The 27,788-nt window shown below is 39.6% G+C and overlaps 1 protein-coding gene across 1 annotated transcript; it reads right to left on the bottom strand.

Annotated features, from left to right (window-relative positions):
- Nucleotides 1–121: 121 nt before the first annotated feature.
- LOC113521057 (protein transport protein Sec24C) lies at nucleotides 122–26,271 on the bottom strand. The gene is given in 19 exon segments (XM_052897607.1): nucleotides 122–2,829; nucleotides 2,832–2,900; nucleotides 8,483–8,676; nucleotides 10,270–10,461; nucleotides 11,529–11,688; nucleotides 12,156–12,403; nucleotides 12,903–13,071; nucleotides 13,877–14,037; nucleotides 14,962–15,109; nucleotides 15,224–15,406; nucleotides 16,423–16,512; nucleotides 17,559–17,672; nucleotides 18,032–18,141; nucleotides 19,523–19,712; nucleotides 20,162–20,247; nucleotides 21,025–21,142; nucleotides 22,534–22,700; nucleotides 22,982–24,463; nucleotides 26,150–26,271. Coding segments are annotated over 18 exon segments (4,125 nt in total). The 5' UTR covers nucleotides 24,444–24,463; nucleotides 26,150–26,271; the 3' UTR covers nucleotides 122–2,565.
- Between the last annotated feature and the right edge of the window lie 1,517 nt (nucleotides 26,272–27,788).

The following is a 27,788-nucleotide window of genomic DNA, read 5'->3' as shown; positions in this document are numbered from 1 at the left end:
ATTAAGACACCCAATATAATTGATTCATATAATATCTTCTATGTATATACAGATATCGTGTAGTTATATGTTCATTATATATACTGAAACAGATATTAAGTTAGAAATGAAACAACAAGCGTGTATTGTAATTGTAATATATTTATTTACACTCTGATACGGGCGAGCCTTACAAACAACAATACATACAGTACAGTACAGTGCAGTACAGTACAGTACAGTATAGTGCAGTACAGTACAGTACAGTACAGTACAGTACAGTACAATGCAGTGTAGTACACCGCGGACTGCACACCGACAGAAACTTACGGCCACCGACCTGCCACTATTTATATATCTATTCATTATACAATATCAATTAAACCGAAATATAAAAAGAATATTTTAATTGCAATAATTTTACAGTACATTTTTACAATAGATAAACTACTAAAACTACTATTTCATAATAATTAAGAACAAGGAATTACATAGAAGGAATGATAAAATAAAAACTAAATCATATGGTTGCCTCCTCTCTTCTTATGCAAATATAATTAGTAAAAAGAGGACGAAAGATACACCATCAGTTGCTATTTTTCTCAATTCATAGCAGGCTAGTGTATAGAAAATGTTTGATATGTCAATTATTTGTCAATGACAAATTTTACATTACTAGAATATATATTGGATACAGTTTATGTAGACAATATGCAAGCACGTATCTGAATTTGGTAGGGTTATATGGCCGTATAACATTTTCTATACACTAGGCTGCTATGAATTGACAATTTTATCACTCCTTCTATATAAGTTCTTGTTCTTAGTAATTAACTTTGCGATTAAAGTTTCATTTAGATTTTATTACTAAGGAAGTCCCGAATCTCGACACCACTCAAGTCAGTCAACAGGATTGACAACAAAACAAAAACTAACAGAAATGTGTGGTTTCAATAATTATTTACTATCTTGTATTTCCCGTTCCGTTTCCCGCCTGTTGTTAAGTGGCATATCGGGCAACACTAGCTCGTTGCCAAATTAAAAAATAAAAAACTACTACAATATGTCTCCCGACCGATAGTAGTCGAGGCTATTTAAAAATAACAATTATATAAAACGATAATATCTAGTTTAATAATAATATACTTTTAAAATAAAATACACAATTATTAGGAGCGAGTCGATGATTAAAGCTGGACTTGCATTGTATTAGACATCAGTAATTCAATACTATGAACGGCGCATACGTGCAAATCGTTCAATATGATAGAACACAAATTATTCCCGCGTAGTTCCCGGCATAGAATAGGCCACCCCTTCCTATCCCGTGGGTGTCGTAAGAGGCGACTAAGGGAGGGCGAGGGATGAACAGCAACGTCCCTCTTAAAACATCTCTAAATCCTGACTGCGGTTGCCAATCCGCCTGCCTACCATGGCAACTACTGGCAAAACCCCTCTAGTATTGTATTGCATGGTTCGGAATGTTGTTACCGCTGAGAGGAACCCGCGAAGAACACGAGATATATTTATAACATTGTAAGTTTATGCAACGTTTATAGCTATGAATTAATAAATAAAATTTTTGGAAAAAAAGAATCAAAATGTCAAGAATTAAACAAGGGCGATACAATGTTGTCTGCTCTGTCCTTGGCAGAGACTGGACGTTGGTTTAGTTGCTGACTTGACTTTCCTTACGTTATGTAACGAAACTCCTATTTTTGTTTTTAAATACATTTATTAAAAATATCAACACAATGCATAATAATAACGTCTGTATTGGACTTTATACATTTTCATTCTATAAAGAGATAGTATTCTAAAAAATTTAATCACCGCCATACAACGGTAGGTAACGTCGTTACGACGTCACTATAGACCTGAGAGATTACCATGAAATATTTTCGATATTTCGGGGCCCGACGAAACATAAATTTGATGTTAAAATTACACAAGACATACCGTTTAAAAATCGTCATAGTCGTAGAATACTGACGGATCTATATATGCAATATTTGTCAGATCCGTCAGTATTCTACGACTATGACGAAATATTAAAATATCGTTCCTTTGGGCTTTTATGGTAGGATATTAATTAAAAATAAATGTTAAGATCCATTTACTGGGACCAAATCAGTATGAACAAAACACGAAATTGAGTTCGAAAATTCGAAAATTTATTTCATGGTAGACCCCCTGTTATAACAGCCTTGTACAAGGTGTTACTGCATTATAGATTAACTTAATTTATTAACGAGTTTCCGTTTAAACGATATAAATAACTTTATGTTTAATGAATGGTCCGTTTACGGCCCGTTCACACACGTCTACGAGCAATAGACATTCACGTTTCACAACAAAACCCAATTGTGATGTTAATACGATTCGTGAAATCGATCATTGAGGATTCGTTATCAATGAACCTACTTCTAAATAACGATTGACATCAGTAGATCCATACGTATGTATAAGAACTGTATTCTTATATCGTCATAGTGGTAGAATACTGACGGATCTTTATATGTAATCTTTGTCAGATCCGTCAGTATTCTACGACTATGACGATTTAATACACATAGAGATATATAACTATAGAACAAAATCCGAATCGTGAAAAATAACGATCCGTTCAGATCGATTCGTACAATTGGAACGCATTCCTGACTTTTCACGATTCGTGACCGCGTGAGTAGTTATGAGCAACTGTGAATGACGATCCGTTATCACGATCCGTATCATATGACGGGCGGCGATCGTGCGTGTTGTGTTCACTGCGCGTACATGTGCTATAGCAGCGCGCGCACCTCCTTGTGTACGTGGCACAGGTAGTCCACGTAGGACGCGCTGCCGTCCACGCCGCGGTCCTCCACCAGGAAGTGGCGCAGCACCGTCTCCAGCTTGTCGTGTTGACGCATTATCGTTAGCTGAAACAAATCATTTCACGTTACAATTAAAAATATATATATTAATAAATGAATTATTACTTATCACATTATTTTTGGGCCATATATGTTATGCTCTTATATAGATAGAGGCATCGAGTCTCAAAAACGGATCAACTTTTTGTCAGCTAATTGTCAAATTGGCCGACTCGTTTTTTTAATCATTATTCTATACACTTACGCATACAATGTATCTTGACGTATTATTTAATAAATAAATTGAGTGTTTACGCATTAAAAAGATGCAGAAATTATAAGACAAAATAAATATAGAAGTTATAAAGGAACCACTCATAACTATTAATCACGCAAAATTGTATAAAAAAGTTGACCCGCTTTTCTCGAAGCATTCGTATGGAGACATTCTATCTATATAACATAAGATTATGCTTTATATACAAATCCTATAGACACATTCTAATTTCAGGTTCTCAAGGTTGACCAAAAGAAATCCCTTTGAGGGATAAGTCCACCTGTATACATTCTTGTTATTACCTAATATCAGGACTGTCCAAACTACATAGATAAGTTCTGGGCCAATAAAAATTACTAAATTCATTGGGGGGCCGCAAAATATTAACATTGTTTTGTTATTATATTACTTTTTCATTAAATTAATCTTTTACAAGAAAAGATTCGCGGGGTCACGGTTTGGACAGCTTTGATCTGTAAGTAAATGTACAAAAGCACATAAATAAATAATAATAATAAATAAAGTAAAAAAAAAAAAATAGACTTGAAGTTATAATCTTTGATGGGGTAGCAAAAGCATTCATCGACTATTACTGTTGTGGTGAACATAATACTCGACGTGGCATTTCACAGAGTATAAAAGACTCTAACGTGGAAAGTACCCTACCATGGCCAATCAATTTAATTGAGCCCACAGGAAGTCTAACCCAGTGTGTTTTTTACGCAAAGCGACGTGCCTTCATGCAAAATATCATCTAAACAGAAACAAAACATATTGCTGTCTCACGTCAGAAATGTGTACGACGATGACGACCATAGTTTTATACAACTCAGAAAGATACTTGAGGCATTCGAAATGTGGACATGGAGGAGAATGGAAAGGAATAAGCTGGACAGAAAAACTAACAAAGGAGGAAGTTCTGAAAAAATTGAACGAGAAAAGAACATTAATTAAAATAATAGAGAATAGAAGAGGCAAAATGCTGGGCCACCTTATACGACAGAGGGCAAAAGAGGAAGAGGAAGACCGAGGAATAACTACATGGGACAGATAAAAAAACACTAGGTGTCATGTCGTATAGGGAGATCAAGGATATGACCTGGGATAAAACTGGCTGGAAGAAGATGCATGAATTAGTTGCACTGACAAGAGGAAACTCAAATAAAAAATGGTAAACAAGCTGACGGCCCACCTGATTGTAAGTGGCAACTGTCGCCTATAGACATGAACAGTACCATGGACATAACAGAGTATAATGTTTCGCCCATGATAGTCCGCATGCGTTGCCATTCCTGAGGATTCAGATGTTACGACTCAAATAACAGGAATGCACTCTTTTTACTTTAAAACTATTTGAAGTTCAATCGTGTTCTATAAATGTGAATGTGTGAACAGTCGGTAGTCAGTTATTTTGTTGTAACATCGATATAAAAGAAATAATAAAAGTATTATATAAAAATAGGATTATTGATAAAAGCATAAAAGCAAACACCATACAAAACGTCATAGTCGTAGAATACTGACGGATCTTTATATGTATCTTTGTCAGATCCGTCAGTATTCTACGACTATGACGAAAAATGGCATGCAAAAAACAGCGTAATGTCATGAGAACAACTTGTAAATAGGTATATTATTAACAATATGAATCAATATCCATTCTATTATGAATAAACATGAACAATACCACACAATAAACACAATACCACAACCAAAATATCACCATGGTAACAATAGTGGTGACTGTCACAGATCACGAAAAAATCGCAATTCTCCGAGAATTCCTTACATTTTTAGTAACAAAACGCTTGATATAGTATATGTATTATGTTTGATTGTGAACGCCCCGCCGGCCGCCGGCCCCTACTAGACTAACAGACGTCTGGTATTGGAAAACACGAAGTATTATCACTATGTGTAATCACTAGAATCATTTAGTGAGAAAACACGGGTGTTAATATAAACTTAAATAGATAGATAGATAATTTATTTGCATTACATAAATGACATAGATGCACCGTGGAAAAAGATAAAAAAACAAATACATATACCAAAAATAAAAAATAAATTCATTAAAATAAGTAACAAATATATAAACTTATTCTTTATTAAATTTATAGCGCCTTAACAGCTTCACCAATGACTATAAAATTTGGTGTATACACACACGTACTATAAAATACTATAAATTTGACATATATATTATATTACGGATGAAGTCGACATTGTTAATTGTACATATATTAAAATTTCTAGAAAATTCACATCTCCCCTCTTAAGGAGATGGCAAACTAACCCCCGGCAGAAGAACAGTTGGCCGGGGTTCAGGGCCCCAGGGAGAGAAACCGGCGTTGTGGGCAGAATCTTAGATTCTCCCCACATTGCACCGCTTTCTGCATGTTTCCCGGGAGTAAGCTGGCTCGGAATCCCAACCGTCTGAGATGTTGTTCCAGACTGGTTGGGATAAGACCGTTCACCGACATAACGATTGGAATGATATCGGTGGACGTCACCCCCCACATTTCGGTCACCTCGTGAGCCAGGTCGAAATATATTCTCTTTTTCTCGGTTTCGGCTTTCACGAGGTTCTCGTCATGCGGTATGGTGACATCCACCAAAAACACCGTCGAGAGTGCCCGATCCATCACCACGATATCAGGTTTGTTCGCAAGAACTGTCCTGTCCGTGATTACATATATTTATTATTGTTATTATTGGATGGTTGTAATATTCAATTTAATGTAAATGTCTTCATATAAATGTGGTCAATTCAATGTCTATTTCTATGATTATCCCTTATTTAAGACACAATGTACATGGTTTTTTGAATAAATGACTAATGACTATATGGGGCGGAGATGGTAATAGGCTACTTTTTATTCCGGTCAGTGAACATAGCCCGATCACGCGGACCAAGTCGCGGGCAAAAGCTAGTTGTATATATAAATAAAGCAGGATGTATAGCATCTCAGACATACCTCTGTAGTTTCTATGGTGAAAAAAAACGAAACCCGGTGAGTTCATGCACGGATTTAAATTTTTTATTCTCCATACTTCTTAACTTCTCTACGTCAGAAGGAGAGATGTATATATGAGTGGTGAAATGAAAGGAAGAGACAATATTCTGACAATGAATGGTGGAAATCATGATAATGTGATGGAATGTAACAAAAATGGGATATATTAGCCCCAACAGTACTCGCTGTCCCTCCCTCCACTCCACCATCGTCACCCCCCACCGCACTCCGCCGCCACCGAGGGACCTACAGGAGCTTCTGCACACTTTTGTGCGTGGCCATGAGGTACTCCAAGTACGAGTCGCTGCCGTCCAGCCCGCGGTCCTCCACCAGCTGCCGCCGGAACTCTGTCTCGCGCTTGCCGAATTGTAGGAATATGTGCAGCTGCCAGAGCGAGACAGGGATAGTGCGCATGCGGGAATGTACACAGTAAAGCCTCTATCTCTCTCACACACTCGCCAAGATATATATACAGTGCTAATTTGTTGTTGTCAGTAAATTTTTTTAAATTATTTTCACCTCAACTCAGAAGGAATTTATATATTTGTGGAAATACAATTAATAGACTCACTATTTAAGAGGCATTATCATCATCATCATCATCATCGTTTTAGCCGTTATCTGCCCACTGCTGAACAGGCCTCCCCCATAGACTACCATTAACAATGTAATTTACAAGTGCAATAAATATATAAATAAGGAACGGGAGCGTTCCTTATGGCAACTAATCATTGAGAGGATTTTTCCAGTAATTGCCACGCTTAGCAGACGGATTGGCAACCGCAGTTTGTTTTAAAAGATACACTGCTATTAATCCCTTGACCATCAAGTTCCTTTAGTCGATTCTTACCACGCCCACGGGAAAGGAATGGGTGGCCCATTCTATGTCGAGTAGTATCCATTCAAAAACAGTGCAGAAATAATGAATACCAGACAATCGTTAACATTTGGGGGGAAAGGGATTGTTAGTAATGGAGTCTGAGAATCCCATTGCTAACAATATACCCAACCAGGTCGACCTCCTCGCGATTTCCCCTCGAAACTATCATGGTTAATTCCTGATGAATTCATCATGATGGGCTAACTGGCCTGTTTTCATTCTTATCTATCACCATTCACTTGTGTTCCGCCAGCGTATACCGTTAGCGCAGGCGGGGTTACCATACCATTTTCACCCATCAAAAAAACGTTAACATTCTCACAACAACGTTATAGTGGTCATCAGTAAGGCAACCGCCAACGTCAAGGTATAATAAAGACGTAAGAATACAGAGTTATTACTCAGTTATTACTGAGTAATAACTCTGTATTCTTACGTCTTTATTACTAGACTGAGAAAATTGGTTGTCAGTCGAAGTCATTCAAACAAACGTCTTGGCGAGCGAGTGAAGAGATGTTAAATATTGATTACACATTATTCAATTTACAATTACAAGAATGTATTAATCATAATTGTTACTGAATACAGATGAAAATTATAGTACATTGTATCGAGTTACATTATGGGTGAAATCAATAGATTAACATTAGTTCATTATATTAAACATATAACATGCTGTAGTTTCTACCATTTGCTTTATTGATCATTAGTATATATATATATTCGGGTGTATTTTGCAAGTGTAAGAATAAAAACATTATAAATTACATAGATAGAACATACATATATTGTCACATGCATTATTCCAAAAATTCTACCATATTCTACCATGCCATGCCACCATGCAGGAAAGATATCGTCTTTCTCCTAGATTTAGATTATCATGAAGTCTTTTTTTATATGTCACATAATTATCAACTTGATCATTGTTAATTGTCGTTATAATTTGTAAAATTATATGTGGCAATAACCACCCTGACTCAACAGTTACAAGTGTTGCCAGTAACACGGTGAGTATTAAACAACTGGTTAAACGTTTACAAGATCACTATATCGTGGGAATGATGGCAATGAAACAGAAAAAGGGTATTTAGAATACTGTACTCTCGTGTAACAACGGACATTTACTTGATCTAAATAAATACTTAATAATATATGATTAAAATAATACACGATTAGTTTGGATCTAACATGTGAGTACATGTATTCGATTAAATAAAATTCTTGCACAATTGGCAAGGCTTTATAAGCACGCAAGCTCATGTGCTTAGCGGTAGAGATGAGTGCGACAAACTCGGTGATCAGGCCGACGACTTTTGTACAAAGACTCTTTTGTAACTTAATTTGCCAGTCGTAAGTTGTACAGTAAGGTAGTGGCGTGTGCCTGTGTGTGTGTGTGTGTGTGTGTGTGTGTGTGTGTGTGTGTGTGTGTGTGTGTGTGTGTGTGTGTGTGTGTGTGTGTGTGTGTACTGACCCTCATGGCGGAGCGTCGCCGCAGCCGCGCGTCGTCGACGACGGCCCGCACGGCGGCGCTGCAGGGGTTGTCAAGCGCGGGCAGCTCGTAAACTTGCGGGTCGATGAGCTGCGGCGCCGCCACGCCGAACACGTCGCGCACGAAGTCGGCCGGCGCCTGCGACCCCACCCACAGCAGCATGTGCACGCCGTTCTCTGTAACGCGCCCACCGTCAACGCGACTATGTATGAGACGAGGCTTTTACCATCACACCGCCTGTATGAGGAGGCAACTAGGGCAATATGCTATGAGAATAGACTCCAACATTTTAACATGAAGAGTTTGGTTGCGCGTCGTAAAATTTGTGACCTAACATATTTATATAAAATTGTAAATAATGAATTGGAAGGTAATTTATTGGAGTACATAAACCTGAGAGCCACTGAACACTCTTCTCGAACAACTAAACTCTTTTCTATACCGTTCGCAAACAATAATGTGTCATATAATAATCCAATATACAGAATGTACAAATTGTACAATGACACATTGATTGTAAATCGGATATTGTCATATTCTATCAGAAATGTTCATCGTATCGAAGCACTTTGCATACACTGATAAGCCAATAGCTTAGAAGCATAATTTGGTAGTTTTGTTTTTGGTCCTTACATTATGTGTAGTTTTTAAAATTCATTTACATTTTTTTTTTTTGTATTAAAAACTTATAATGCTATTGTTGTATTCTATTGGTAAAAATATTGTTTGTAATCTGTTGATGTACCACAGATATAAATAAATAAATATAGCAGAGAGCACAACTGCAAGAGAAGGAAATACACGAAATAAAACTCTATCGACTCGCTCGGCCAGCGAAGTAGTAGTAGGCCAGAATTGGTGGTGGAGCTCCAAACGTGGGAGCCCAAGAAATAGCAAACGATGGCCCACCCGACGATAAGTGATAACCGCAACATACAAAAATGGATAACACTGTACATAGTGTATTCCCTATGACAGCACCCATTACGCGGTACAATTTAAGATTTTGAAAATAGTATATATTTTATAAATTTGAATTCATCTCTACTCTCTAGAACCTAAATGATTGTGCGGTTTTAGAAAAGTTTTCTCGCGTGAACGCTTAGATAATGCTGCTAAAGTTATCTCCCAAAGACAATAATGTGGAATGCTTCAAAAAGGGCATATTAAACCAGTGAAAAAATCTCAAAATCTCAAAACCTTTTTTAAATTTCTCAGCACTATGTGAAACTTTTTGGCACCGATATTTTCTAGGGTAATTTAACCCTGCTGAATATGATTTACTAATTTACTAATTTTGGCTTTGAATTTTCTTTAAGACATATACATCATTTGTGGTAAAATATGTATCATCAGAACCCAACAATGACTTGCTCTACAAAATATCTAATTACTTATTTAATTTAAAATATCTTGAAATCCTAAATTCTATAAAATATCTACGGTCTCTTAAATTGCTATACAATTTTTTCGCTAGTAGAGATCGTCCTACAGCAATGCGTTTGTCTGTACGGAGTCGCCACTCTAGAACATTACTTCGTGAATCGTCAATCGTTTTCAGAAAAGTCGATTTATTCTATAAAATGTCTGAGCTAAACAGTTTTACAAAATGCCATTAGAATCCAATTTTTAAGTGACCTTTCCACTGATCTACATTAAGTTTCTTTAGGGTTGACAATATGTACGACATGACAGGTCTACCAACAGATGGGCTGTATGCTTGTTTATCTTTGTTGTTTTAAAAAAAAAATGTACATTTGCGAACTCACCAAGTAGGTACACGCCGTGGTCGTTGATCTTGTCGACGGAGGCGCGCAGCGGAGTGGGGGTAGCTTGCGGGCTCTGGTGCAGCACGTGCAGCGGCAGCAGGCGCGGGTACGTGTAGACGACCGAGGTGGGCACGTCGGCCGTCAGCGCGCGGTACATCGCGCACGACCGGTCGTCGCACGTCATGTCGGGGCCTGCGCACACGAGTAGAGTAGACAACATTACGTCACACGCTGACAATGTGTAGGGGATGGACGACGCAGCAGGTAGCTGTTGTAGAGTGACAACAGCTTTATGGACTCGGGCAGCACGAACTGGCCAGTGGAAAAGAAGGATAAGCAGGATGAGGAGGAAGAGGAGGGAGTGGAGGAGGTGAAGGAGAACGAGAGGGAAGGTGGAGGTGATGAAAGAAAACAAAGAGTGTGAGGTGGAGAATGAGAGGAAGAGGAGGAAAAGGAAAAGAAGGAAGAAGATAAAAAGGAGGAAGAGGAAGATAAAAAGGAGGAGGAAGAGGAAGATAAAAAGGAGGAAGAGAAAGATAAAGAGGAGGAGGAAGAGGAGACGGAGGAAGATGAGGAGGAAGAGGAATAGGAGGGGAAGGAGGAAGATGAGGGTAGGAGGGGGGAAGGGGAGGGGAGGAGGGGAGGAAGAGTAGGAGAGAAGGGGAAGAAAGAGGAGGAGAAGAAAGAGGAGGAAGATGAGTAGGAAGAAGAGGAGGAGGAAGAAGAGGAGGAAGAGGAAGAGGAGGAGGAAGAGGAAGAAGAAGAAGAAGAGGAGGAGGAGAATGAGGACGAAAAGGAAGGTGAAAGTGATGAAGAAAACGAAGACGATTTGTAAAATGAGGAGTAAATGGAAAAGATGGAGGATGTGAGGTGGAGAATGAGAGGAAGAGGAGGATGAAAAGAGGAAGAGGAGATGGGATAATAAGAGAGAAGAGAAAATGAGGGAAAGAGAAAAGAGGAGGAAGAGGAGGTGGGATAATAAGAGAGAAAAGAGAAAATGAGAGAAAAAGAAAAGAGGAGGAGGAAGAGGAAAGAAAGGCGAGAAGAGGACAAAAACAGGAGAGGGGAGCGAGAAAAGAGCGAGAAGAGGGTGAGGCTAAAGAAAAGGAGGAAGAAGAGAAGGCAGAAAAAAAGGAGGAAGAAGAGAAGGTAGAAGAGGAGGACAAAGAGGAAGAGGTCGAAGAGGGCGAGGATGAGGAGGAAATTGAGGCGGTAGAGGAAGAGGGTGAGGAGTGTAAGGATGAGGGCGCGGTACTGACCTCCCTGCAGCGCGTCGGAGCGCAGCAGGCAGCTGGTGTAGAGCGGCAGCAGCTTCATGGACTCGGGCAGCACGAGCTGGCCGGCGGACGACGGCGACGCGCAGTGCCGCCGGTACGACGCCAGCGAGCGCGCGCACCGCGCCGACAGCCCCTCGCGCACCTGCGGCACGGGCACTCGTAGCGACACGCGTACGTAGCGACACGCGTACGTAGCGACACGCGTACGTAGCGACACGCGTACGTAGCGACACGCGTACGTAGCGACATGCGTACATAGCAACACGCATACGTAGTAACACGTAATGGCAAAAAACAAATATAGCGTATATTCGATTTATATTCGATCGCAAATTTTCGGTGATCAAATATAATAATCAGTAGCCACGAAATGGCAGCCGAAAATTGATGGCTAATAGGGAAGGTTGCAGAATTACTGGTATAGGAATAGTAGTCAAACTTTGAATGTTGGAAATTGCACCCATTGGTAACAAAATAATTGTAATATAATAGTGATATGAACTTACGCTAAATATCACTTAGTTCAGTAAAATTAAAAAAAAACTATTGATGCTACATGTAGACACGTACGTATAAACATGGGGGTGGAGGTGAAGGTGAGAGACGTACCTGCCGCGGGGTGAGGTCCCTGAGCGCCCAGACGGCCTGCTTGGTGAGGAAGTTGATGCAGGTGTCGAGCTCGGTGCTGCGGTAGACGTCGGCGAGCTGGTGCGCCACGGCCAGCGCCAGGTTGAGCACGCGCAGCCGGCGCTGGCCCGAGCGGTGCGTGTACAGCAGCGCCGCCTGCACGTACACGCCGTCCTCGTCCGTCAACTTGTCGTCGTGCTTGATCTCGACGCCGACCGCCTTGTCCGCGTCTGCAACAGAGTCGCCGTCAGGAGGTGTGTGTGTGTGTGTGTGTGTGTGCGTGTGCGTGTGCGCGTGCGTGTGCGTGTGCGTGTGTGTGCGTGTGCGTGTGCGTGTGCGTGTGCGTGTGCGTGTGCGTGTGCGTGTGCGTGTGCGTGTGCGTGTGCGTGTGCGTGTGCGTGTGCGTGTGCGTGTGCGTGTGTGTGTGCGTGTGCGTGTGCGTGTGCGTGTGTGTGTGCGTGTGCGTGTGGGTGTGTGTGTGCGTGTGCGTGTGCGTGTGCGTGTGCGTGTGCGTGTGCGTGTGCGTGTGCGTGTGCGTGTGCGTGTGCGTGTGCGTGTGCGTGTGCGTGTGCGTGTGCGTGTGCGTGTGCGTGTGCGTGTGCGTGTGCGTGTGCGTGTGCGTGTGCGTGTGCGTGTGCGTGTGCGTGTGCGTGTGCGTGTGCGTGTGCGTGTGTGTGTGTGTGTGTGTGTGTGTGTGTGGGTGGGTAGAGTGTAGACGCGCGCACGTACCGAGCGCGGCCAGCTCGACGTCGGTGGTGTTGGCCATGTAGAAGTGTCCGTAGAAGTCGGTGGCGCGCACGCCGGTGGAGGTGCGCACGCGCATGACGGCGTCGTGCGCCGTGGGCCGCGCCACCACGCGCGCCACGGCCGCCGCCAGCCGCGCGCCGTCCGTGTCCGCCTGCGCACAAGCAATCAATCTTACACCTCCTTTCAAAATACATTTTCTAATTTCCATTGGAGTTAAACGAACGAAACGGAAAAGCGAGACACTGTGTCTCGCTTTTCCGTTCCAAATTTGAAACGTGTATCATATTTCTTTTTTACTATTAAAAGGTCCAGCGATTAATCACGATCAGACGCGATGAAAAGCAATTATATGATCTAAGATGTACCGTCCGTGAATATGAGTAGATACAAATGATAGTCCTTCGAGCCAGATGGACCAACAATGTAGTATCATTCATATATTTTGAAATATTGCTTTGATTTTTACGAGACAGGCATTGCCTAGTGTGGGGACATAGCTATATTGCACCATAAGTTAATTTCGTTTAAGAAAATAAAGTTATTCTTATTTTAATAAGTTTTTATAATTCTACTGTAAAATTCAAAAAGTTGCCATCGATCGGATCGATGACGCACACGTGACAACCCTCGTGATGCAGTCGTTCATAGGCTACGATATTTGCTATCAAGCGGGCTATATGTTCGAGTCGAGTTTTCCACCTTGGTTCAGTAGTTCTACCAAAAGAATATACAGGTACAATCTTTGTGATATGTATATATATAATCAGATTTTGGTAAAAATGCCATTTTTACCAAAATCTGATTATAATAATAATAAAACTACTTAAAATTTAAAATAATAAAAAGCACGCTCGACGCGTTTAACGCTCAATTGTCGACCCGATTCGAAGGCTAGAACAAGATGGCGCGTGTCGCGTGTAAGATAGGCGGCAGTGTGTGTAGGGAGCAGCAGTTACCGTGAAGTAGGTGTACTTGTGCAGCTGGCCGCCGGTGAGGCGCGGCAGCTGGCCCACGGTGGCGGCGTCCACGTACGAGTTGTTGCACACGAACAGCTCCACGCACACGCCCGCCGCCGAGCACGCCTGCCCCACCTCGTTGTACGCGCTCGTCGCCGGCGCTGCCGCACGACAAACGTACGTCCACATGCTTACATTATATATACGACTACACACAGTGGCTCCATACAGAGGCTATAGTATTACACATATACGTTGCGATACAAATAGAATTTCGTGTCTCAAATGTCATATAATTATTCATACAAAAAAAAAAAATTAAAATAAATGTAAATTTTTCAAAAAGTATCTTTTAAAAAAGCGACGTTGCCGCTTTAGTCGCAACTGCAATAATCATTATCTCTAAAAGTCAATGAACAGCCTTAGAAACGCCGCTATTGACTAGAAAATAAAAAAAAATGCATTTAATCCAATATCTATGTTTGATCATCACGCGTCATTTAAATATAACCAATCTCAGAGCGTTCTAGCGCTGTCATTGTTCGCGCTGTTATTTCATTAGCGCGTCAAGGACACAGTCCACGTGGACGTCATAATTTTTTAACTACAGAGTAGTTATGTATACATTTACGTATTACGTTGTTTGTTTTCGTAATTAAACGTGAACCAAGTCATCTTTCGTATACAACAGTGTACCAACTAAAACTATTTAGAAATTGTAGTTTTTTTATTTTTATACAACTTAGAATGGCAAACAAGCTGACGGCCCACCTGATGGAAAGTGGTAACCGTCGCCTACAGACATGAGCAGTACCATGGACATAACAGAGTATACTGTTTCGCCCATGATACCCCCCATGCGTTGCCATTCCTGAGGACTCAAGTGTTATTCCTCTGTACCCAGTAAATTCACGCCATATCCCACCCTTCAAACCGATACACAGCCATGCAAACACACACAGTTAAGTTTTGGTGGTATTTTAATAGGGGCACTGCTGCCCATTCTTCGACAATATATACTTAATTTAAACTTTGTTTAATTTCGAATAAAGAAGTAATAAGTCCTTCGAGCCGGATACACTTACCCAATATCTGCTTTTCCTTATCAGTGCCAAGTAATTTCCTGTCCTCGCGATTAGTAAGCTTCCCAGGTGCATTATAGGTGGGCAGTGAAGTGTGGAACACCAGCAGCTGACCAGATGTGTCGGCTGCCTTTAGGGCTTCCAGCCCCGCCTGCGGAATAATATCGAAAATATTAATATAAAGTTGTAATGTTTACTAATTCATTGTATTTTTGCATAACTTGATGTGATAAACAAAATATAAGTATAAACGTAAGATACAAACCTGAACGGCGGGCAGCAGGATGGTCTCGGTCTCCTTGTTGTCGCGGAAGATCTGCGGCAGCTGTTGCAGCAGCTGCGGCAGCACGGGCGCGGCGGGCGGCGGCGCTAGGAAGCCCTCCAGAAGCGGCACGAACATGTCGCCCACGTCACCCACCGACAGCATCTGCGGCTGCGCCAGCGACCCCTGCCGACCACACACACACACACACACACACACACATTTAAGGACAATTCACAGAACACAAACAAGTGAGATATTGGTGCAAAACCCAGAAAATAAGAATGGAGATGGACCATCCACTAATACACACTGAGTTAAATATATCTACTAAAGGATTACCGACTGGTAACTGTCGCCTATAGATATGAACAGTATCATGGGCATAACAGAGTATACTATGTCATCTATGATACCCTTCATAGGTTGCTATTCCTATGTACTAGGTTGCTATGCCTCTGTACCCTGTAATTTCATTAACATATTCATATACCCTTTAAACCGAAACACAAACATGCAAACACAATTGCTTCTCAGCAGAAATATAAAAGGGACAGAAGTACCAAGTAAACGACTTTTGTACTAAGTCTCCCTCTGGTGAGAAATTTTGATTACTGTTAACTCCCCCGTCTATAGCCGTAGTTAGGGGGGGGTGGGCATTGAATGGCAGTGCTCTATCTTAAAAGGCCCGATGGCCTACCTTAGAAAGAAACATCTCAAGAAAATTAGACAGGTTCACTTTTTCAAAGTCACTTAATTATGGCTTCTATCCAACCAACAAAAAAATGTCTTGCTCTACCTTAAGCTTGTGTCTAGGTACGGCCCTGTTTTCCTTTCCTAAAACACTATCTGATCATTACAAATAAGGCTCGCTTGGTATCTGAGGGCCTACCATGAAATGGTTTTCCAAAATTTCGATGCCAAACGAAACACAAATTTGATGTTAAAATTACATAATACTTATCGTTTAAAAATATGAAAATATTCATTCCTTTGGACTTTTATGGTAGGATTTATGACGAACGAAATGTTAAGCTCCAATTTACTGGGCCGATTTCGATATGTACAAAAACACGAAATTGAGTCCAAAACTTCGAAATTTCATTTCACGGTAGGCCCCCTATATCCCCAATCTGTCGTTTTAACTAAAATATTACCCTCAGCGGTGATTGCAAGTAGCGTCATATGCTCTAATTTGTTACCTTAATATTGTAGAAGTGCACCGTGGAGCTGTACGTGATGAAGCCGACACGCGTCTTGCACTCGCCGGTTTGCTCGTCCTTAGGCAATGTCTGCAATAGAAAACACAATTAAGCAAAACACAGTGCAGGAAAAACGCTGAGAGATACTGAACTATGCATTACACGTGCATGAAATGGTAATTATTATATCTTTTAAGAGTGTGTTCTAGTCATAAAATATCTTCCCAAAGAATACGTAGGCTGGTAAATGGTTATAAAAAAACAGACTGCAATTGTGGTAGAACCAATTATAGACATAGATAGATACTCTTTATTGTTTCCTCCAAAAGATTACAATAGTAAACTTATTATCAATATAAACAATTACAAGAAATAATCACAATGAGAAAACAATGGGCGACCTTATCGCTAAAAGCGATCTCTTCCAGGCTACCTTTGGATGGAGAGGAGTAATTATAAACAATATGGTGGGAGGCACGATGAAAAATTTTGTTAGTTCCAAATATGGGAGTTGTGATAAATATAATAATATAAATATTTTGTTTGAAAAACTATATTACTGAGTCGATTTTGATAAAATCTCTTTAGGATCAATCTGTAAGTAAATACACTCCGATTAAAAAAAAATAATTTGACATATATGTTTACAACAGACGGAGATATAAGGTAACAAACATAAAATACAAGCAAATTGAGAACATCATTCTTTTTAAGTTGGTAAAAAAATGTTTTTAGCCTGTTTCGAGAGAAATATTCAGGCTTTCTTTAGAATTATGAGCATATTATATAGCTATTGAAATATTTTTCTTTACTCTAAATTCTCATATTAAAAGCTAGTAACAAAATACTTTAAAAGTTAAAATATGAGTAGGTCTGTAGAAGGAACTAATGTACTTGTATAAACATTTGCCATGTAGTCCTGGAATATATGGGCATTTTTCCTTTCTTGTTGGTGTAGTAAGAGGTGATTTAGAAAATTTAATGGTCAAGGGATGGGCAGTAGCGGCTTGGCTGCGATTGCCAACCCGCCTGCCAAGCATGGTAACATATGGCAAAACCAGTACACTAGTGGATAGTTAACGGCCGATATAAAAGAAAAACTCGTATATGGTATAATGAATAGGAGGAGCGCGTACGTCGAGTATGGCGAGTATGTTGTCGCAGAGCGTGTCGAGGAGGCCGCTCTTCACCGAGTTGTACGACACGTCGATCACGAACACGATCGCCGGCGGGTTCGGCAGCTTGTTGTTCTGCGGGGGCACACGTACATACAGTTAGCACTATACAGTTAGCGAGCGCACACACGCACGCACGCACACACGCACGCAGCCACGCACGCACACATACACGCACGCACACACGCACACACGTGCACACACACGCGCGCACACACACAAATATAATATCTAGTGTAGTTATTTATTCCTATAAACCCTATTAATTCAAAATGAGAAAATTAATTCGATGTAATCAATTAGAGTTAAAAAAAAACTTACAAATAAAAATTTAGGATTTTTTTTTAAATTAAGGTATATTTTCATTACTCTAAACTGGAATGAGCTAGTCTTGTACAATTGGCGGCTTATGAATGCTAGAGGGCAGAGCGTACCCGGCAGTACTCCTTGGTGGCGACGATCTCGTAGGCGCCGAGCGCCATCTCGGCGGGCACGCGGCCGTACTGCTGCATGCTGTTCACGTACTGCGTGTACTCCATCGGCACTGCGCAATGCAAACTATATCGTCACCGCTCTCGACTTCAACGCAATCGCACGTACATATACATAGTCATTATACACGATGACTCCATCTAGTTGTATTGGCTTGATTATAAATGACAAAGACTTATTTATTACTTATTGGTTTAATTATACAGACCGACATCAGTACAATGGTGATGACATATATATTGAGAGCGGACGCGACAATAGTGATGCGCTGTTCCATTAGTGATTTTTTTTTATTTTTTTAAAACCTCTGAGGTGGCAAACAAGCATACGGCCCACCTGATGGTAAGTGGTTACCGTAGCTTATGAATGCCTGTAATACCAGAGGTATTACGCGCGCGTTGCCGACCCTGAAGAAAGCTGTTTACCCCCCTTTTGAAGAACCCAATGCTGTAGTCTCTTGGGAAAACCTCGGCAGGGAGCTAATTCCACAATCTGAGTGTTCGTGGGAGGAGGGTGGGTTTCCAGGTCGATCTAATAAGTGATGTGACCTTAACTTTACAGGCACTCTGAGCATGAAGCAAGTGATATTCGTTATCATATCAGCCGTTATGTGTCCACTGCTGAACAAAGAACTCCCCACAGACTGTCACAAGAAATGATCCTGGATATAGAGGAATAACAGAGAGTGGAACACACAACAGTTTAGTATCTTGGACGTTCTTCTTAAGTAAAATTGCATTCCGAATGGGTGGCAGAATCATAAAAAAAAATATTATTCAAAAATGCTTGTAATGAAGTTTACTTAAATAAAAAACATTCTTATTGTATTCAAAAATGTAAGAGTAGATGTCAATGTAAATTGGACTCTTTTTGTCTGCATTAAGCCTCTCTTTTGAGTACGTATGAATCGTCGTTGTCTTACAGCCAATGCGAGATAAATATAACAGTGGGACATTAATAGGCTGTTAATAATAATTCTCTCTCTGGGGTCCTGAACCCTGGCCGACTGTGCTTCTATTGGGGGTTAGTTTGCCATCTCCTCTCCAAAAATTTGATTTTTCGTAAAAATTAAAAAATAATAATAGTAATTCTTTGTTACTTAGATCCATTTTTGTTAGTAACAATTGACTTCAACTATATTAGTAGAAAAAAAAATACAAAAAAATCATTTTATGGCCCCTTTAATAATTTTGACCCACAATGAGAGGATCGGGCTATCGTATTTATTACACAAAGCCCACAGAATGCCGTTACTGCTGCCACGCAGTCGGTATAAAAGAGATGCGATCTGTTGCGTCTGATGGCATAGAAGACATCTGTCGATGCTGCTGCAAACATTGTGCATGCACCACAAAAACGTGGCAGCCGCAACAAGTGTGCAGTAGTAATTAAGGTGCAGTGCTTGGTAGATCATAACAATAACGACCGCTCACCCTCAGTGGTGGCCTTGCAGAAGGCGCAGCGGAAGTGCCTGCCGGCGTCGATGAACTTCATGTTGGGGCACATGTACGCCTTGCAGCGGCTGCAGCGCACCGGGCCCATGCTGGGCGAGTTGGTCAGCGCCGCGAAGTCCAGCAGTGGAGGTTCCGGCTCCGCGCCTACCGTCTCCGCCATCGGCGATATCTGGGAAGTGAAGCCGCTGCTTGAACTATTTCTTGCTGGCTTACATTATATAGATAGACTGTCTCCATACAAATGCTTCGAAAAAAAGTGGTTCAACTTTTTCATACAATTTTTCGTAATAAATAGTTATAAGTGTTTCCTTTATAACTTCCATATTTATTTTGTCTTATAAATTCTGCACATTTTTAATACGCAAAATCTCATATTATTTATTAAATAAATAAATATAAATATGCCAAGAAACATTATGTGCGTAAGTATCATCAAACATCAATAAAAAAAACGAGTCAGCTAATTTGACATTTAGCTGACAAAAAGTTGACCCGTTTTTGAGGCTCGAGGCTCTATGTACACAATCTAAGCTTGCTGAGTTTTACAAGCGTTTATCTGGGCTAATGATCGATTATATCTTAAATTTATTTTTTAATTAAACCTTGATCAATACTTACGACCAAACAGAACGGCATTGCCGTTTGCTTCAACAAGTCCGCGGTGACCGGCACGCTGTACAACGAGCTCCTTATGTAGCGGGGACCTGAATGATAAAACGTATTTAACAGTGGATATTGCGAAAACTCTCATTCAATCATTAATCAAAATATTGTACATATTAATGTAGAGTACAGTGGTTCAACACAGAAAGAAATATTAATTTGTTCATTTATTTATACATATATAGGATTACCAACATAAAATACAGCGACTTTCAATACAATATACTAGTGTTTTTTTTTTATTGGTTGATAATGGAATGGTAACCCCGCCCGCGCTATCGGTATATACCGGCGAGGCACCAGTGAAGGATGATAGGTTTATGAAGCAGGTCAGTTAGCCCATCGTGACGAATTCTACAAAAATTGTTCACGATGGTTTCCAGGAGGAACCACGTAGAGGTCAACTTAATAGGGCATATTGCTAGCAATGGGGCCATCAAACTCCATTGCTAACAATCCCTTTCCCCCCTAAAATAGTGGATTAGGTCTAAATGTTCTTATATTTAGAGGCAACCAAAGCATGCTTTGTGTTTGGGAAACATTTTTTTTAACATTATTGTTTAATCAAATTTACAAATTTTCATATTAGTAGGATGTGGAAGTGAGACTGTTGTTGACTTATGATGGAGAAAGTCAAACAAGTTTTGAGCAAAGCCCCAGCAACAGGTAGTTAAGTAAAGAACACAAATCTATGCACCGACATTTTCTCTCTCTGTTTATCGTAACGGTTGACTGGTAGAGAATGCCATCAGGCATTAAGTCCGCCCTGTAGACATACTCTAGTGTGTGCAAAAGTATAAATAAATAAAACTACATACTAGCGTTGCCTTTGTCGTCGACAACGAAATCGGTGGTGACGAGCGGCGGCACGAGTCCCTTCTCGTTGGTGACGAACACGCCGCCGCGATTCTGTTGGTCGTCCGCCATAACCTGGATCTGTACAAGCAAATTATCTTGTTACGTAAAAAATATCATTAAAAAACGAAAGTATTCGACTCACTCAGCACTCTGTTGGGTGGGTTGTCTCCCCAGAAGGTATTTTTAATGGATGATAATGGAATGGCAACCTCGCCTGCGTTAACAGTATATGTTGGCTGAACACCAGTGAGAATACAAAGGCAAGTCAGGTAGCCCATCGTGAAGAATACGCAGATATACCAGAAGGAAACTTTGTACAAAAGTCAATTGCTTGGGTACCTCTGTCTCACTCGTGTTTCAACCGTGAAGCAGTTGTGTTTGCATGGCTGTGTTTCAGTTTGAAGGGTGGGATATGGCGTGAACTTACTGGGTACAGAGGAATAACACCCGAGGAATGACAATGCATAGAGGGTATCATGGGCGAAACAGTATACTCTGTTATGTCCATGGTACTGCTCATGTCTATAGGCGACGGTTACCACTTTCCATCAGGTGGGCTGTCAGCTTGTTTGCCATTCTAAGTTGTATAAAAAAAAAACACAATTCAGCATGTTGGTTCCCATAAAGGGCCAAGTGAAAGTCGAACTTTGGTATTTACCCTTGAATCTAATATCAATCCAATCTATTGTCAATGACAATTTTATACTGCATTCATGAAACAACAGTTAGGGATTAGGTTATAATTGGGATCCGTTTACAATATTTTGCATTGAGTTATACTAACTATCAGAACAATATGGAACCATTATGTCGCTAGTGTTGCAATTCGAGTGTGAAACGTCTTAATTTCAATTTCGATTTATTGTAATTTGTTTCAAGAGTAATCCACCTGACAGTGTATATTGCTAGCAATGGAACTGGTAGTGCGCATTACTAGCAATCCCTTCCCCCCTGCCCTCAGAAGTTTCATTGCTTGATTATTCATAACACAGATAACTAGGGGTTTGCTGTGATTGTATGGCATTTATTTATTATTATTTTCACACCATTCTAAACTTATGCCATGGTCATAACTTTACACATTTTAAGTATGAGTACGAACTATTTACCACAATGATACCTTCGTGTGTTTCCGATATTATGACGTTATAACAAGTGCTGAATCATTGTGAAACTGATGATTTTAGTGAACATGAACATTTATTTGCCAGCTAAGTTTATATATAACTTGTATGAGAACAATAAGGAAATAAATCCTGCTAATTGCAAAAAAAATAAACTCAAAAATATACCCTTGAATTGAGAAATTTCTTTTTAAAAACTGTTTTAAAATGCGATTTAAGGGCAGGAAAAGCCCAAGTAATGTTGTAAGCTATCATGAACTATCCATTTACTAGTAGACGGGCTATATACCTGATTACTAATATCGATTTACACAAAATTACGTAGAACTGTAAAGGAATACTAACAGGACTAGGCATCTGGTCTGGATCAAGCTGTTTCTGCTGTTGCTGCTGATACTGTCCAGGGTAGCTGGGCTGCTGCCCGGGGAACGGCGGCTGGTATTGCGGCGGGTACCCTGACTGCTGGTAGCCCGGCTGCTGTGGCTGCGACGACGGCGGCATTGGCGGCATGCCTGTAAGAAGTAAATTTACTACATAAGTTTCATCCCCTTTTTAGGGTACCTTTAGTAATTTTTTTTTTCTCAATCAGCAAGTAATGTCTGTAGATGTCTACAATATCAAGAATAATAGTAAACAATTGAGGGTATGGATTCATGGGGTGATACCCATTATTAGTATATTATAATAATGGTGATCAACTATGATTATTTAACTACCATAATTATCATTATGGTAAAAAAAAATATTAAAAATACACTCTATCATGACAAGTTACTCATATATATAAACTTACCTGGGTAACCAGTATTTGTTGGCGGTCCACTCTGACCATAACCTGGTTGACTTGCAGGTGGCATTCCAGGGTACTGCCTCTGCTGTGAGATTGGTGGAGGCATATGCGGGAGACCAGGCATCGATTGGTATTGCTGAGGAACGCCAGGCTGCGACGGTGGACCCGGTTGCGGCGGCAAACCAGGCTGGGTAAACCCAGGTGGCCCTTGGATCTGACCAGGCGGTGGTAATCCGGGTTGACCAGGAAAACTTGGCTGGGAAGGCAAACCGGGTTGCCCAGGCTGTGATGGAAATCCTGGTTTAGGTGGTCCAGGCAATCCATGTCCAGATTGCGGTGGTAGTCCGGGTTGCTGTGGAAGGCCTGGTGGCTGGCCTTGCCCAGGCTGAGAAGCTAATCCTAATTGAGGAGGCACTCCTGGCTGAGACGACATTCCTGGTTGTAAAGGCATTCCAGGTTGGGGCGGTAAGCCTGGTTGATGAAAACCTGGCTGTGGTTGCCCAGGTTGCGATTGAGGCGGCATCCCTGGTTTTATAGGTTGTGACGTTTGTGGTGGTAATCCAGGAGGCCTAGGTTGTGGTGGAAGAGCAGATTGTGAATGTGGGGGCAATTGCCCTGGTCCAGAAGGACCTTGACGTAGTCCTGGTCCTCCTGGAGCGCCAAGAGGTTGTTGGATTATAGATGGTGGACCACCAAGCTGCTGGTTAGCTTGAGACATTGGTGGACCTTGAGATATGGGTGGACCTTGAGATATGGGTGGACCTTGGGATATGGGTGGCCCTTGGGATATGGGTGGACCTTGGGATATGGGTGGCCCTTGGGATATAGGTGGCCCTTGGGATATGGGTGGCCCTTGAGATATGGGTGGACCTTGTGCCATGGGAGGAGCTTGAGACAAGGGTGGACCTTGGGATATAGATGGCCCTTGATGCATAGGTGGTCCTAGTGGAAAAGACCTATTATGATCTAAATTAGATTGACTGGAAGGTGGCATTTGTCCAAAACTCTGAGGATGAGAACCAGGAATAGGTCCTGCAATTGACGATGGAGATGGTTTCTGACCCATAGGTGGCGGCATGTGTTGCATTTGTTGAGGGACGCCGCTTACTGGTGGTCGCCCAGGAGGGAAAGAGCCTGGTGGTCGCTGCCCAGGTGGAACTTGGCCAGGCCCAAAGTTTGAATTTGGAGGGAAATTTCCTCCTGGTAGTTGGCCAGGTGGTAATTGTCCAGAAGGTATTTGAGATGGTGGAAAACCTTGAGGACCATTTATGTTCATGTTTTGCATTTTTTGAGACACATCAGCCGAATCAAAAGGTTTGGATGGTATTTGTGGCCCATTTGATGAGTGATTGTAAATATTAGCATTCTGGACACCATTGTAGTCCTGGGAGGTTGGGGGGAACCCTAGAGGATTATTTGGTGCATTGTTATTTTGCCCCGGAGGCAAATACTGTGGATTCATCATCTTGATTGAAGCCGGAACACCTGTAACCAAATAATTACAAATATTCATATCAGATTGTAATATTCATAGTTCTTTTTTTTTTTTTTATTAGAAAGGGTAGTACACAAGCATGCAGTTTGTTTACTGGAAGTGTTCACCACAGCCCATAGACGTAAACAATGCCAGCAAATTTACCAATGCATTGATATATCTTCTTGCAGGTTTATTAAGAAATAATGCTGTTGGTAACTTGTTTCACATTTTTAATTGTATTGTTGTTGTTTGTATTGTGTAGAGTTAAATTGTACCCACAACTATCAACATGGTCTGCAATATTAAATAAATCTTTAGTAAAGTTTCTCTATTTAATTTAGATTTTAAATTAATAAGTAAACCAATAATATCACCATAGTCATAGAACACTGACGGATCTGACAAATATTAAATATATTAAATATATTATATCCGTCAGTATTCTATGACTATGACATTATATTTATTTCATTAGTTGACTAGACTCAAACAATCATAACTATGCATAAGTTATTACAAATTTCTATTAAATATTAATTCTGCTGCTCTGAATTCAAATAAATTCAATTGTGACCAACAACAACAACAACATAAACTTTTGATTTAGATGCAACAAACAGATGAGTATGTATGATTAGCAGTGGTTTTGAATTAAGAATTAGTGAAGATACAGCATATAAATTAAACACACACACACACACACACACAATTCTAAAATTTCCTCTGAGATCCTTGGAAGACAGTCTTACTAATATAACTGACAATTACGAAATGATACATAAGACTAACAAACACTACTACTAACATAATGGTGCACTTTCTTTCAGATATAAATAATAAGTAAAACTTGATAAAATATATTTTAAAATATTCATTCATTACTCGATGAGTTTTGCATTAATCAATATAAGTTAGAATATATATAATTAAATCAATGTAGTCATGATATTTTCTATATATTCTATTCATATGTAAGGATTCATTTATCAAATATAAAATACATTTGAATGATTTATATTTTATTTACAAAAAAATATAAAATACCAGTTTATATTGTGTTCTTGTGGCTACTGAAATACTCTGCACGGAGACATAATGTCTCACAAGAAATAGATTAACATATATTCACCTCCTACATATTCCATAAGAACTATTTAATTATATTCTACTTGTCACCAGATACTCGTATATTACAGAAAAATAATAAATGGGTATTTTATAACATGGGACTAATTATCAATAACAGCAGAATTGTGTCAACAATTCTGATAATGAATTACATCTTGATGACATTATTTTAAGTATATTTTCTTCGTAACATATTTACGTACGTAATGAATAAATATAGCGTAGAGATTTTATTGAGTGTTTAACGAATATTACGAGTGAAACTTGTTTCTAAATAGAAAAAAATCGGTTTGAAATACCAAAATATTTTCTTCGCGAAATAACACAATACACACTTCACCATAGAAAAAAATACAACTAAAACAAAATATATTACTCTAATTGCGTAACATTCAAAAAGAAATGGTAAAATTACACGAACATTTTATTTAAAAGTAACACAATCTTGTTAGTAACTGACATCTGCCACATCAAGTTTGTTAGACGATTATGCATAGATTTATACACTTTCAGACACTCTACAAGAAGAATAACATAGATTGTTTCACATTATTTGGAATACTTACGGCTTTAAGCGAAAATCACAACGAAATATTCCAATAAAAAATATAAACAAGACACTGAAATCATGAAAAACGACGGGCCACGTATTCTGGCAGACGGTGTTGTCATACCGTCGTCGCTTATGTGGAACTTTTGAAGTTTCGTATTATGCGCATGTAATGGAACGTATAGTTTCTAATAAATTAAACATTTATTATCCTCTAAACTTTAAATAAAGGTAAGCAATATACAAAACATTCATATTTTTTAATTATTGCTTTTGTTTTTAAATTTTCTACTTGAAATATATAAAAAAATATGTTTGAAATTCCCATAATAGTCATATGAATGGAACGTAAATATTTCGTACAATGGCAATCTGACATTAACTGTCATTCTAATCTGTCTAGAATTCATTATTTTATTTTAGACTCTATGTTAATATGTTTTAAGATTGATTTTTTAATAATATAAATTCCATAAAATAATCACTATAAAGTCCAAAAGCATGACCAATCCAAATCGTCCTTTGATATATTATCATCTATTACAAAATTGTACTATTATAACGAATTAGTTGTTTTCCGTAAACAAGGTTTTGTGTTCTATTTTAGTCGAGCCAATTTTGAAAATTATTCAAACTTTTGAAATTAGCTGGTGTCTGAACTATAGATGATGATTTTTAAACTTTTTTTTATACCTAAATTAAATAAAGTTTTTGACTTTAACCTTGTGATCTCAAATAGTCGTAATCTTAATTGTTTTATAATATAATTATAATGATTTAATGGAATAAACTGATTATGATGATCTTTTTTAATTTAGTGTTACCCCGTGTTGATCCCATAATCGGGTACAGTAATGAGATCTAACTGCCCCAATATACCCTATCAAGTCGACTTCCACGCAGTTCTCCCCGCAAATCATTGTGATTAATAAATGTTGAATTTGTCACGATGGAATCGTCACTGATCTGCCTCATCCTAACCTATCATTTCTCACTACTGCACCGCCAGTGTATACCGATAACGCAGGCAACTATTTCATTTTCACCCATTACAGAAAAGATCTATCATCCCTCTTTGGTACCCCGCCAATAGCACAGGCCGACTTATCATTCCATTTTCTTCCATCAAAAAATAAAACATTTGTATAACCGAGTGAACCATTCTATAATAACTTATTTAGATTATTATATATCGTCAACCGAGGTTCACAGGTGAACCCCAGTCAACAACATTTGCTCAAATGTTGTTGTTCTTGTAGACTCTAGTAGCAAATGGGCCGAGAGACGAGACCCACGGTCACACCCCGTGCTCCGCGCCTGCGTCCGCGAGGGCTGGCTAAGGCTGGGCAGCAATAGTCACAAAGTAAATTATCGATTGTCGATAATTTACAGCACCGTTAACATCTAAATTAATTTATAACTATTGTAAAAGTACATGTGCCATTAAGCGATTTTATTTTTATCGACTAATGACATTCTGAATATTATTTTACTATGTTAAATTGTTCTTAAACTTAGACGTTACAAGTTTTTATATAATAAAAGGTAAAAAATATAGGAGGTAGATATTTAAACAAAATAAAGTGATATGCCTATCAAAACTAGAAAGTTCTTATAACGGGGGCAAAGGTATTGTTAGAAATGGTGTCTAACTG

Source organism: Galleria mellonella, unplaced genomic scaffold, assembly GCF_026898425.1.
Source record: "Galleria mellonella isolate WM207_F2 unplaced genomic scaffold, CSIRO_AGI_GalMel_v1 utg377, whole genome shotgun sequence".
Taxonomy (NCBI): domain Eukaryota; kingdom Metazoa; phylum Arthropoda; class Insecta; order Lepidoptera; family Pyralidae; genus Galleria; species Galleria mellonella.
This window is presented reverse-complemented; position numbering and strand designations above follow the sequence as displayed.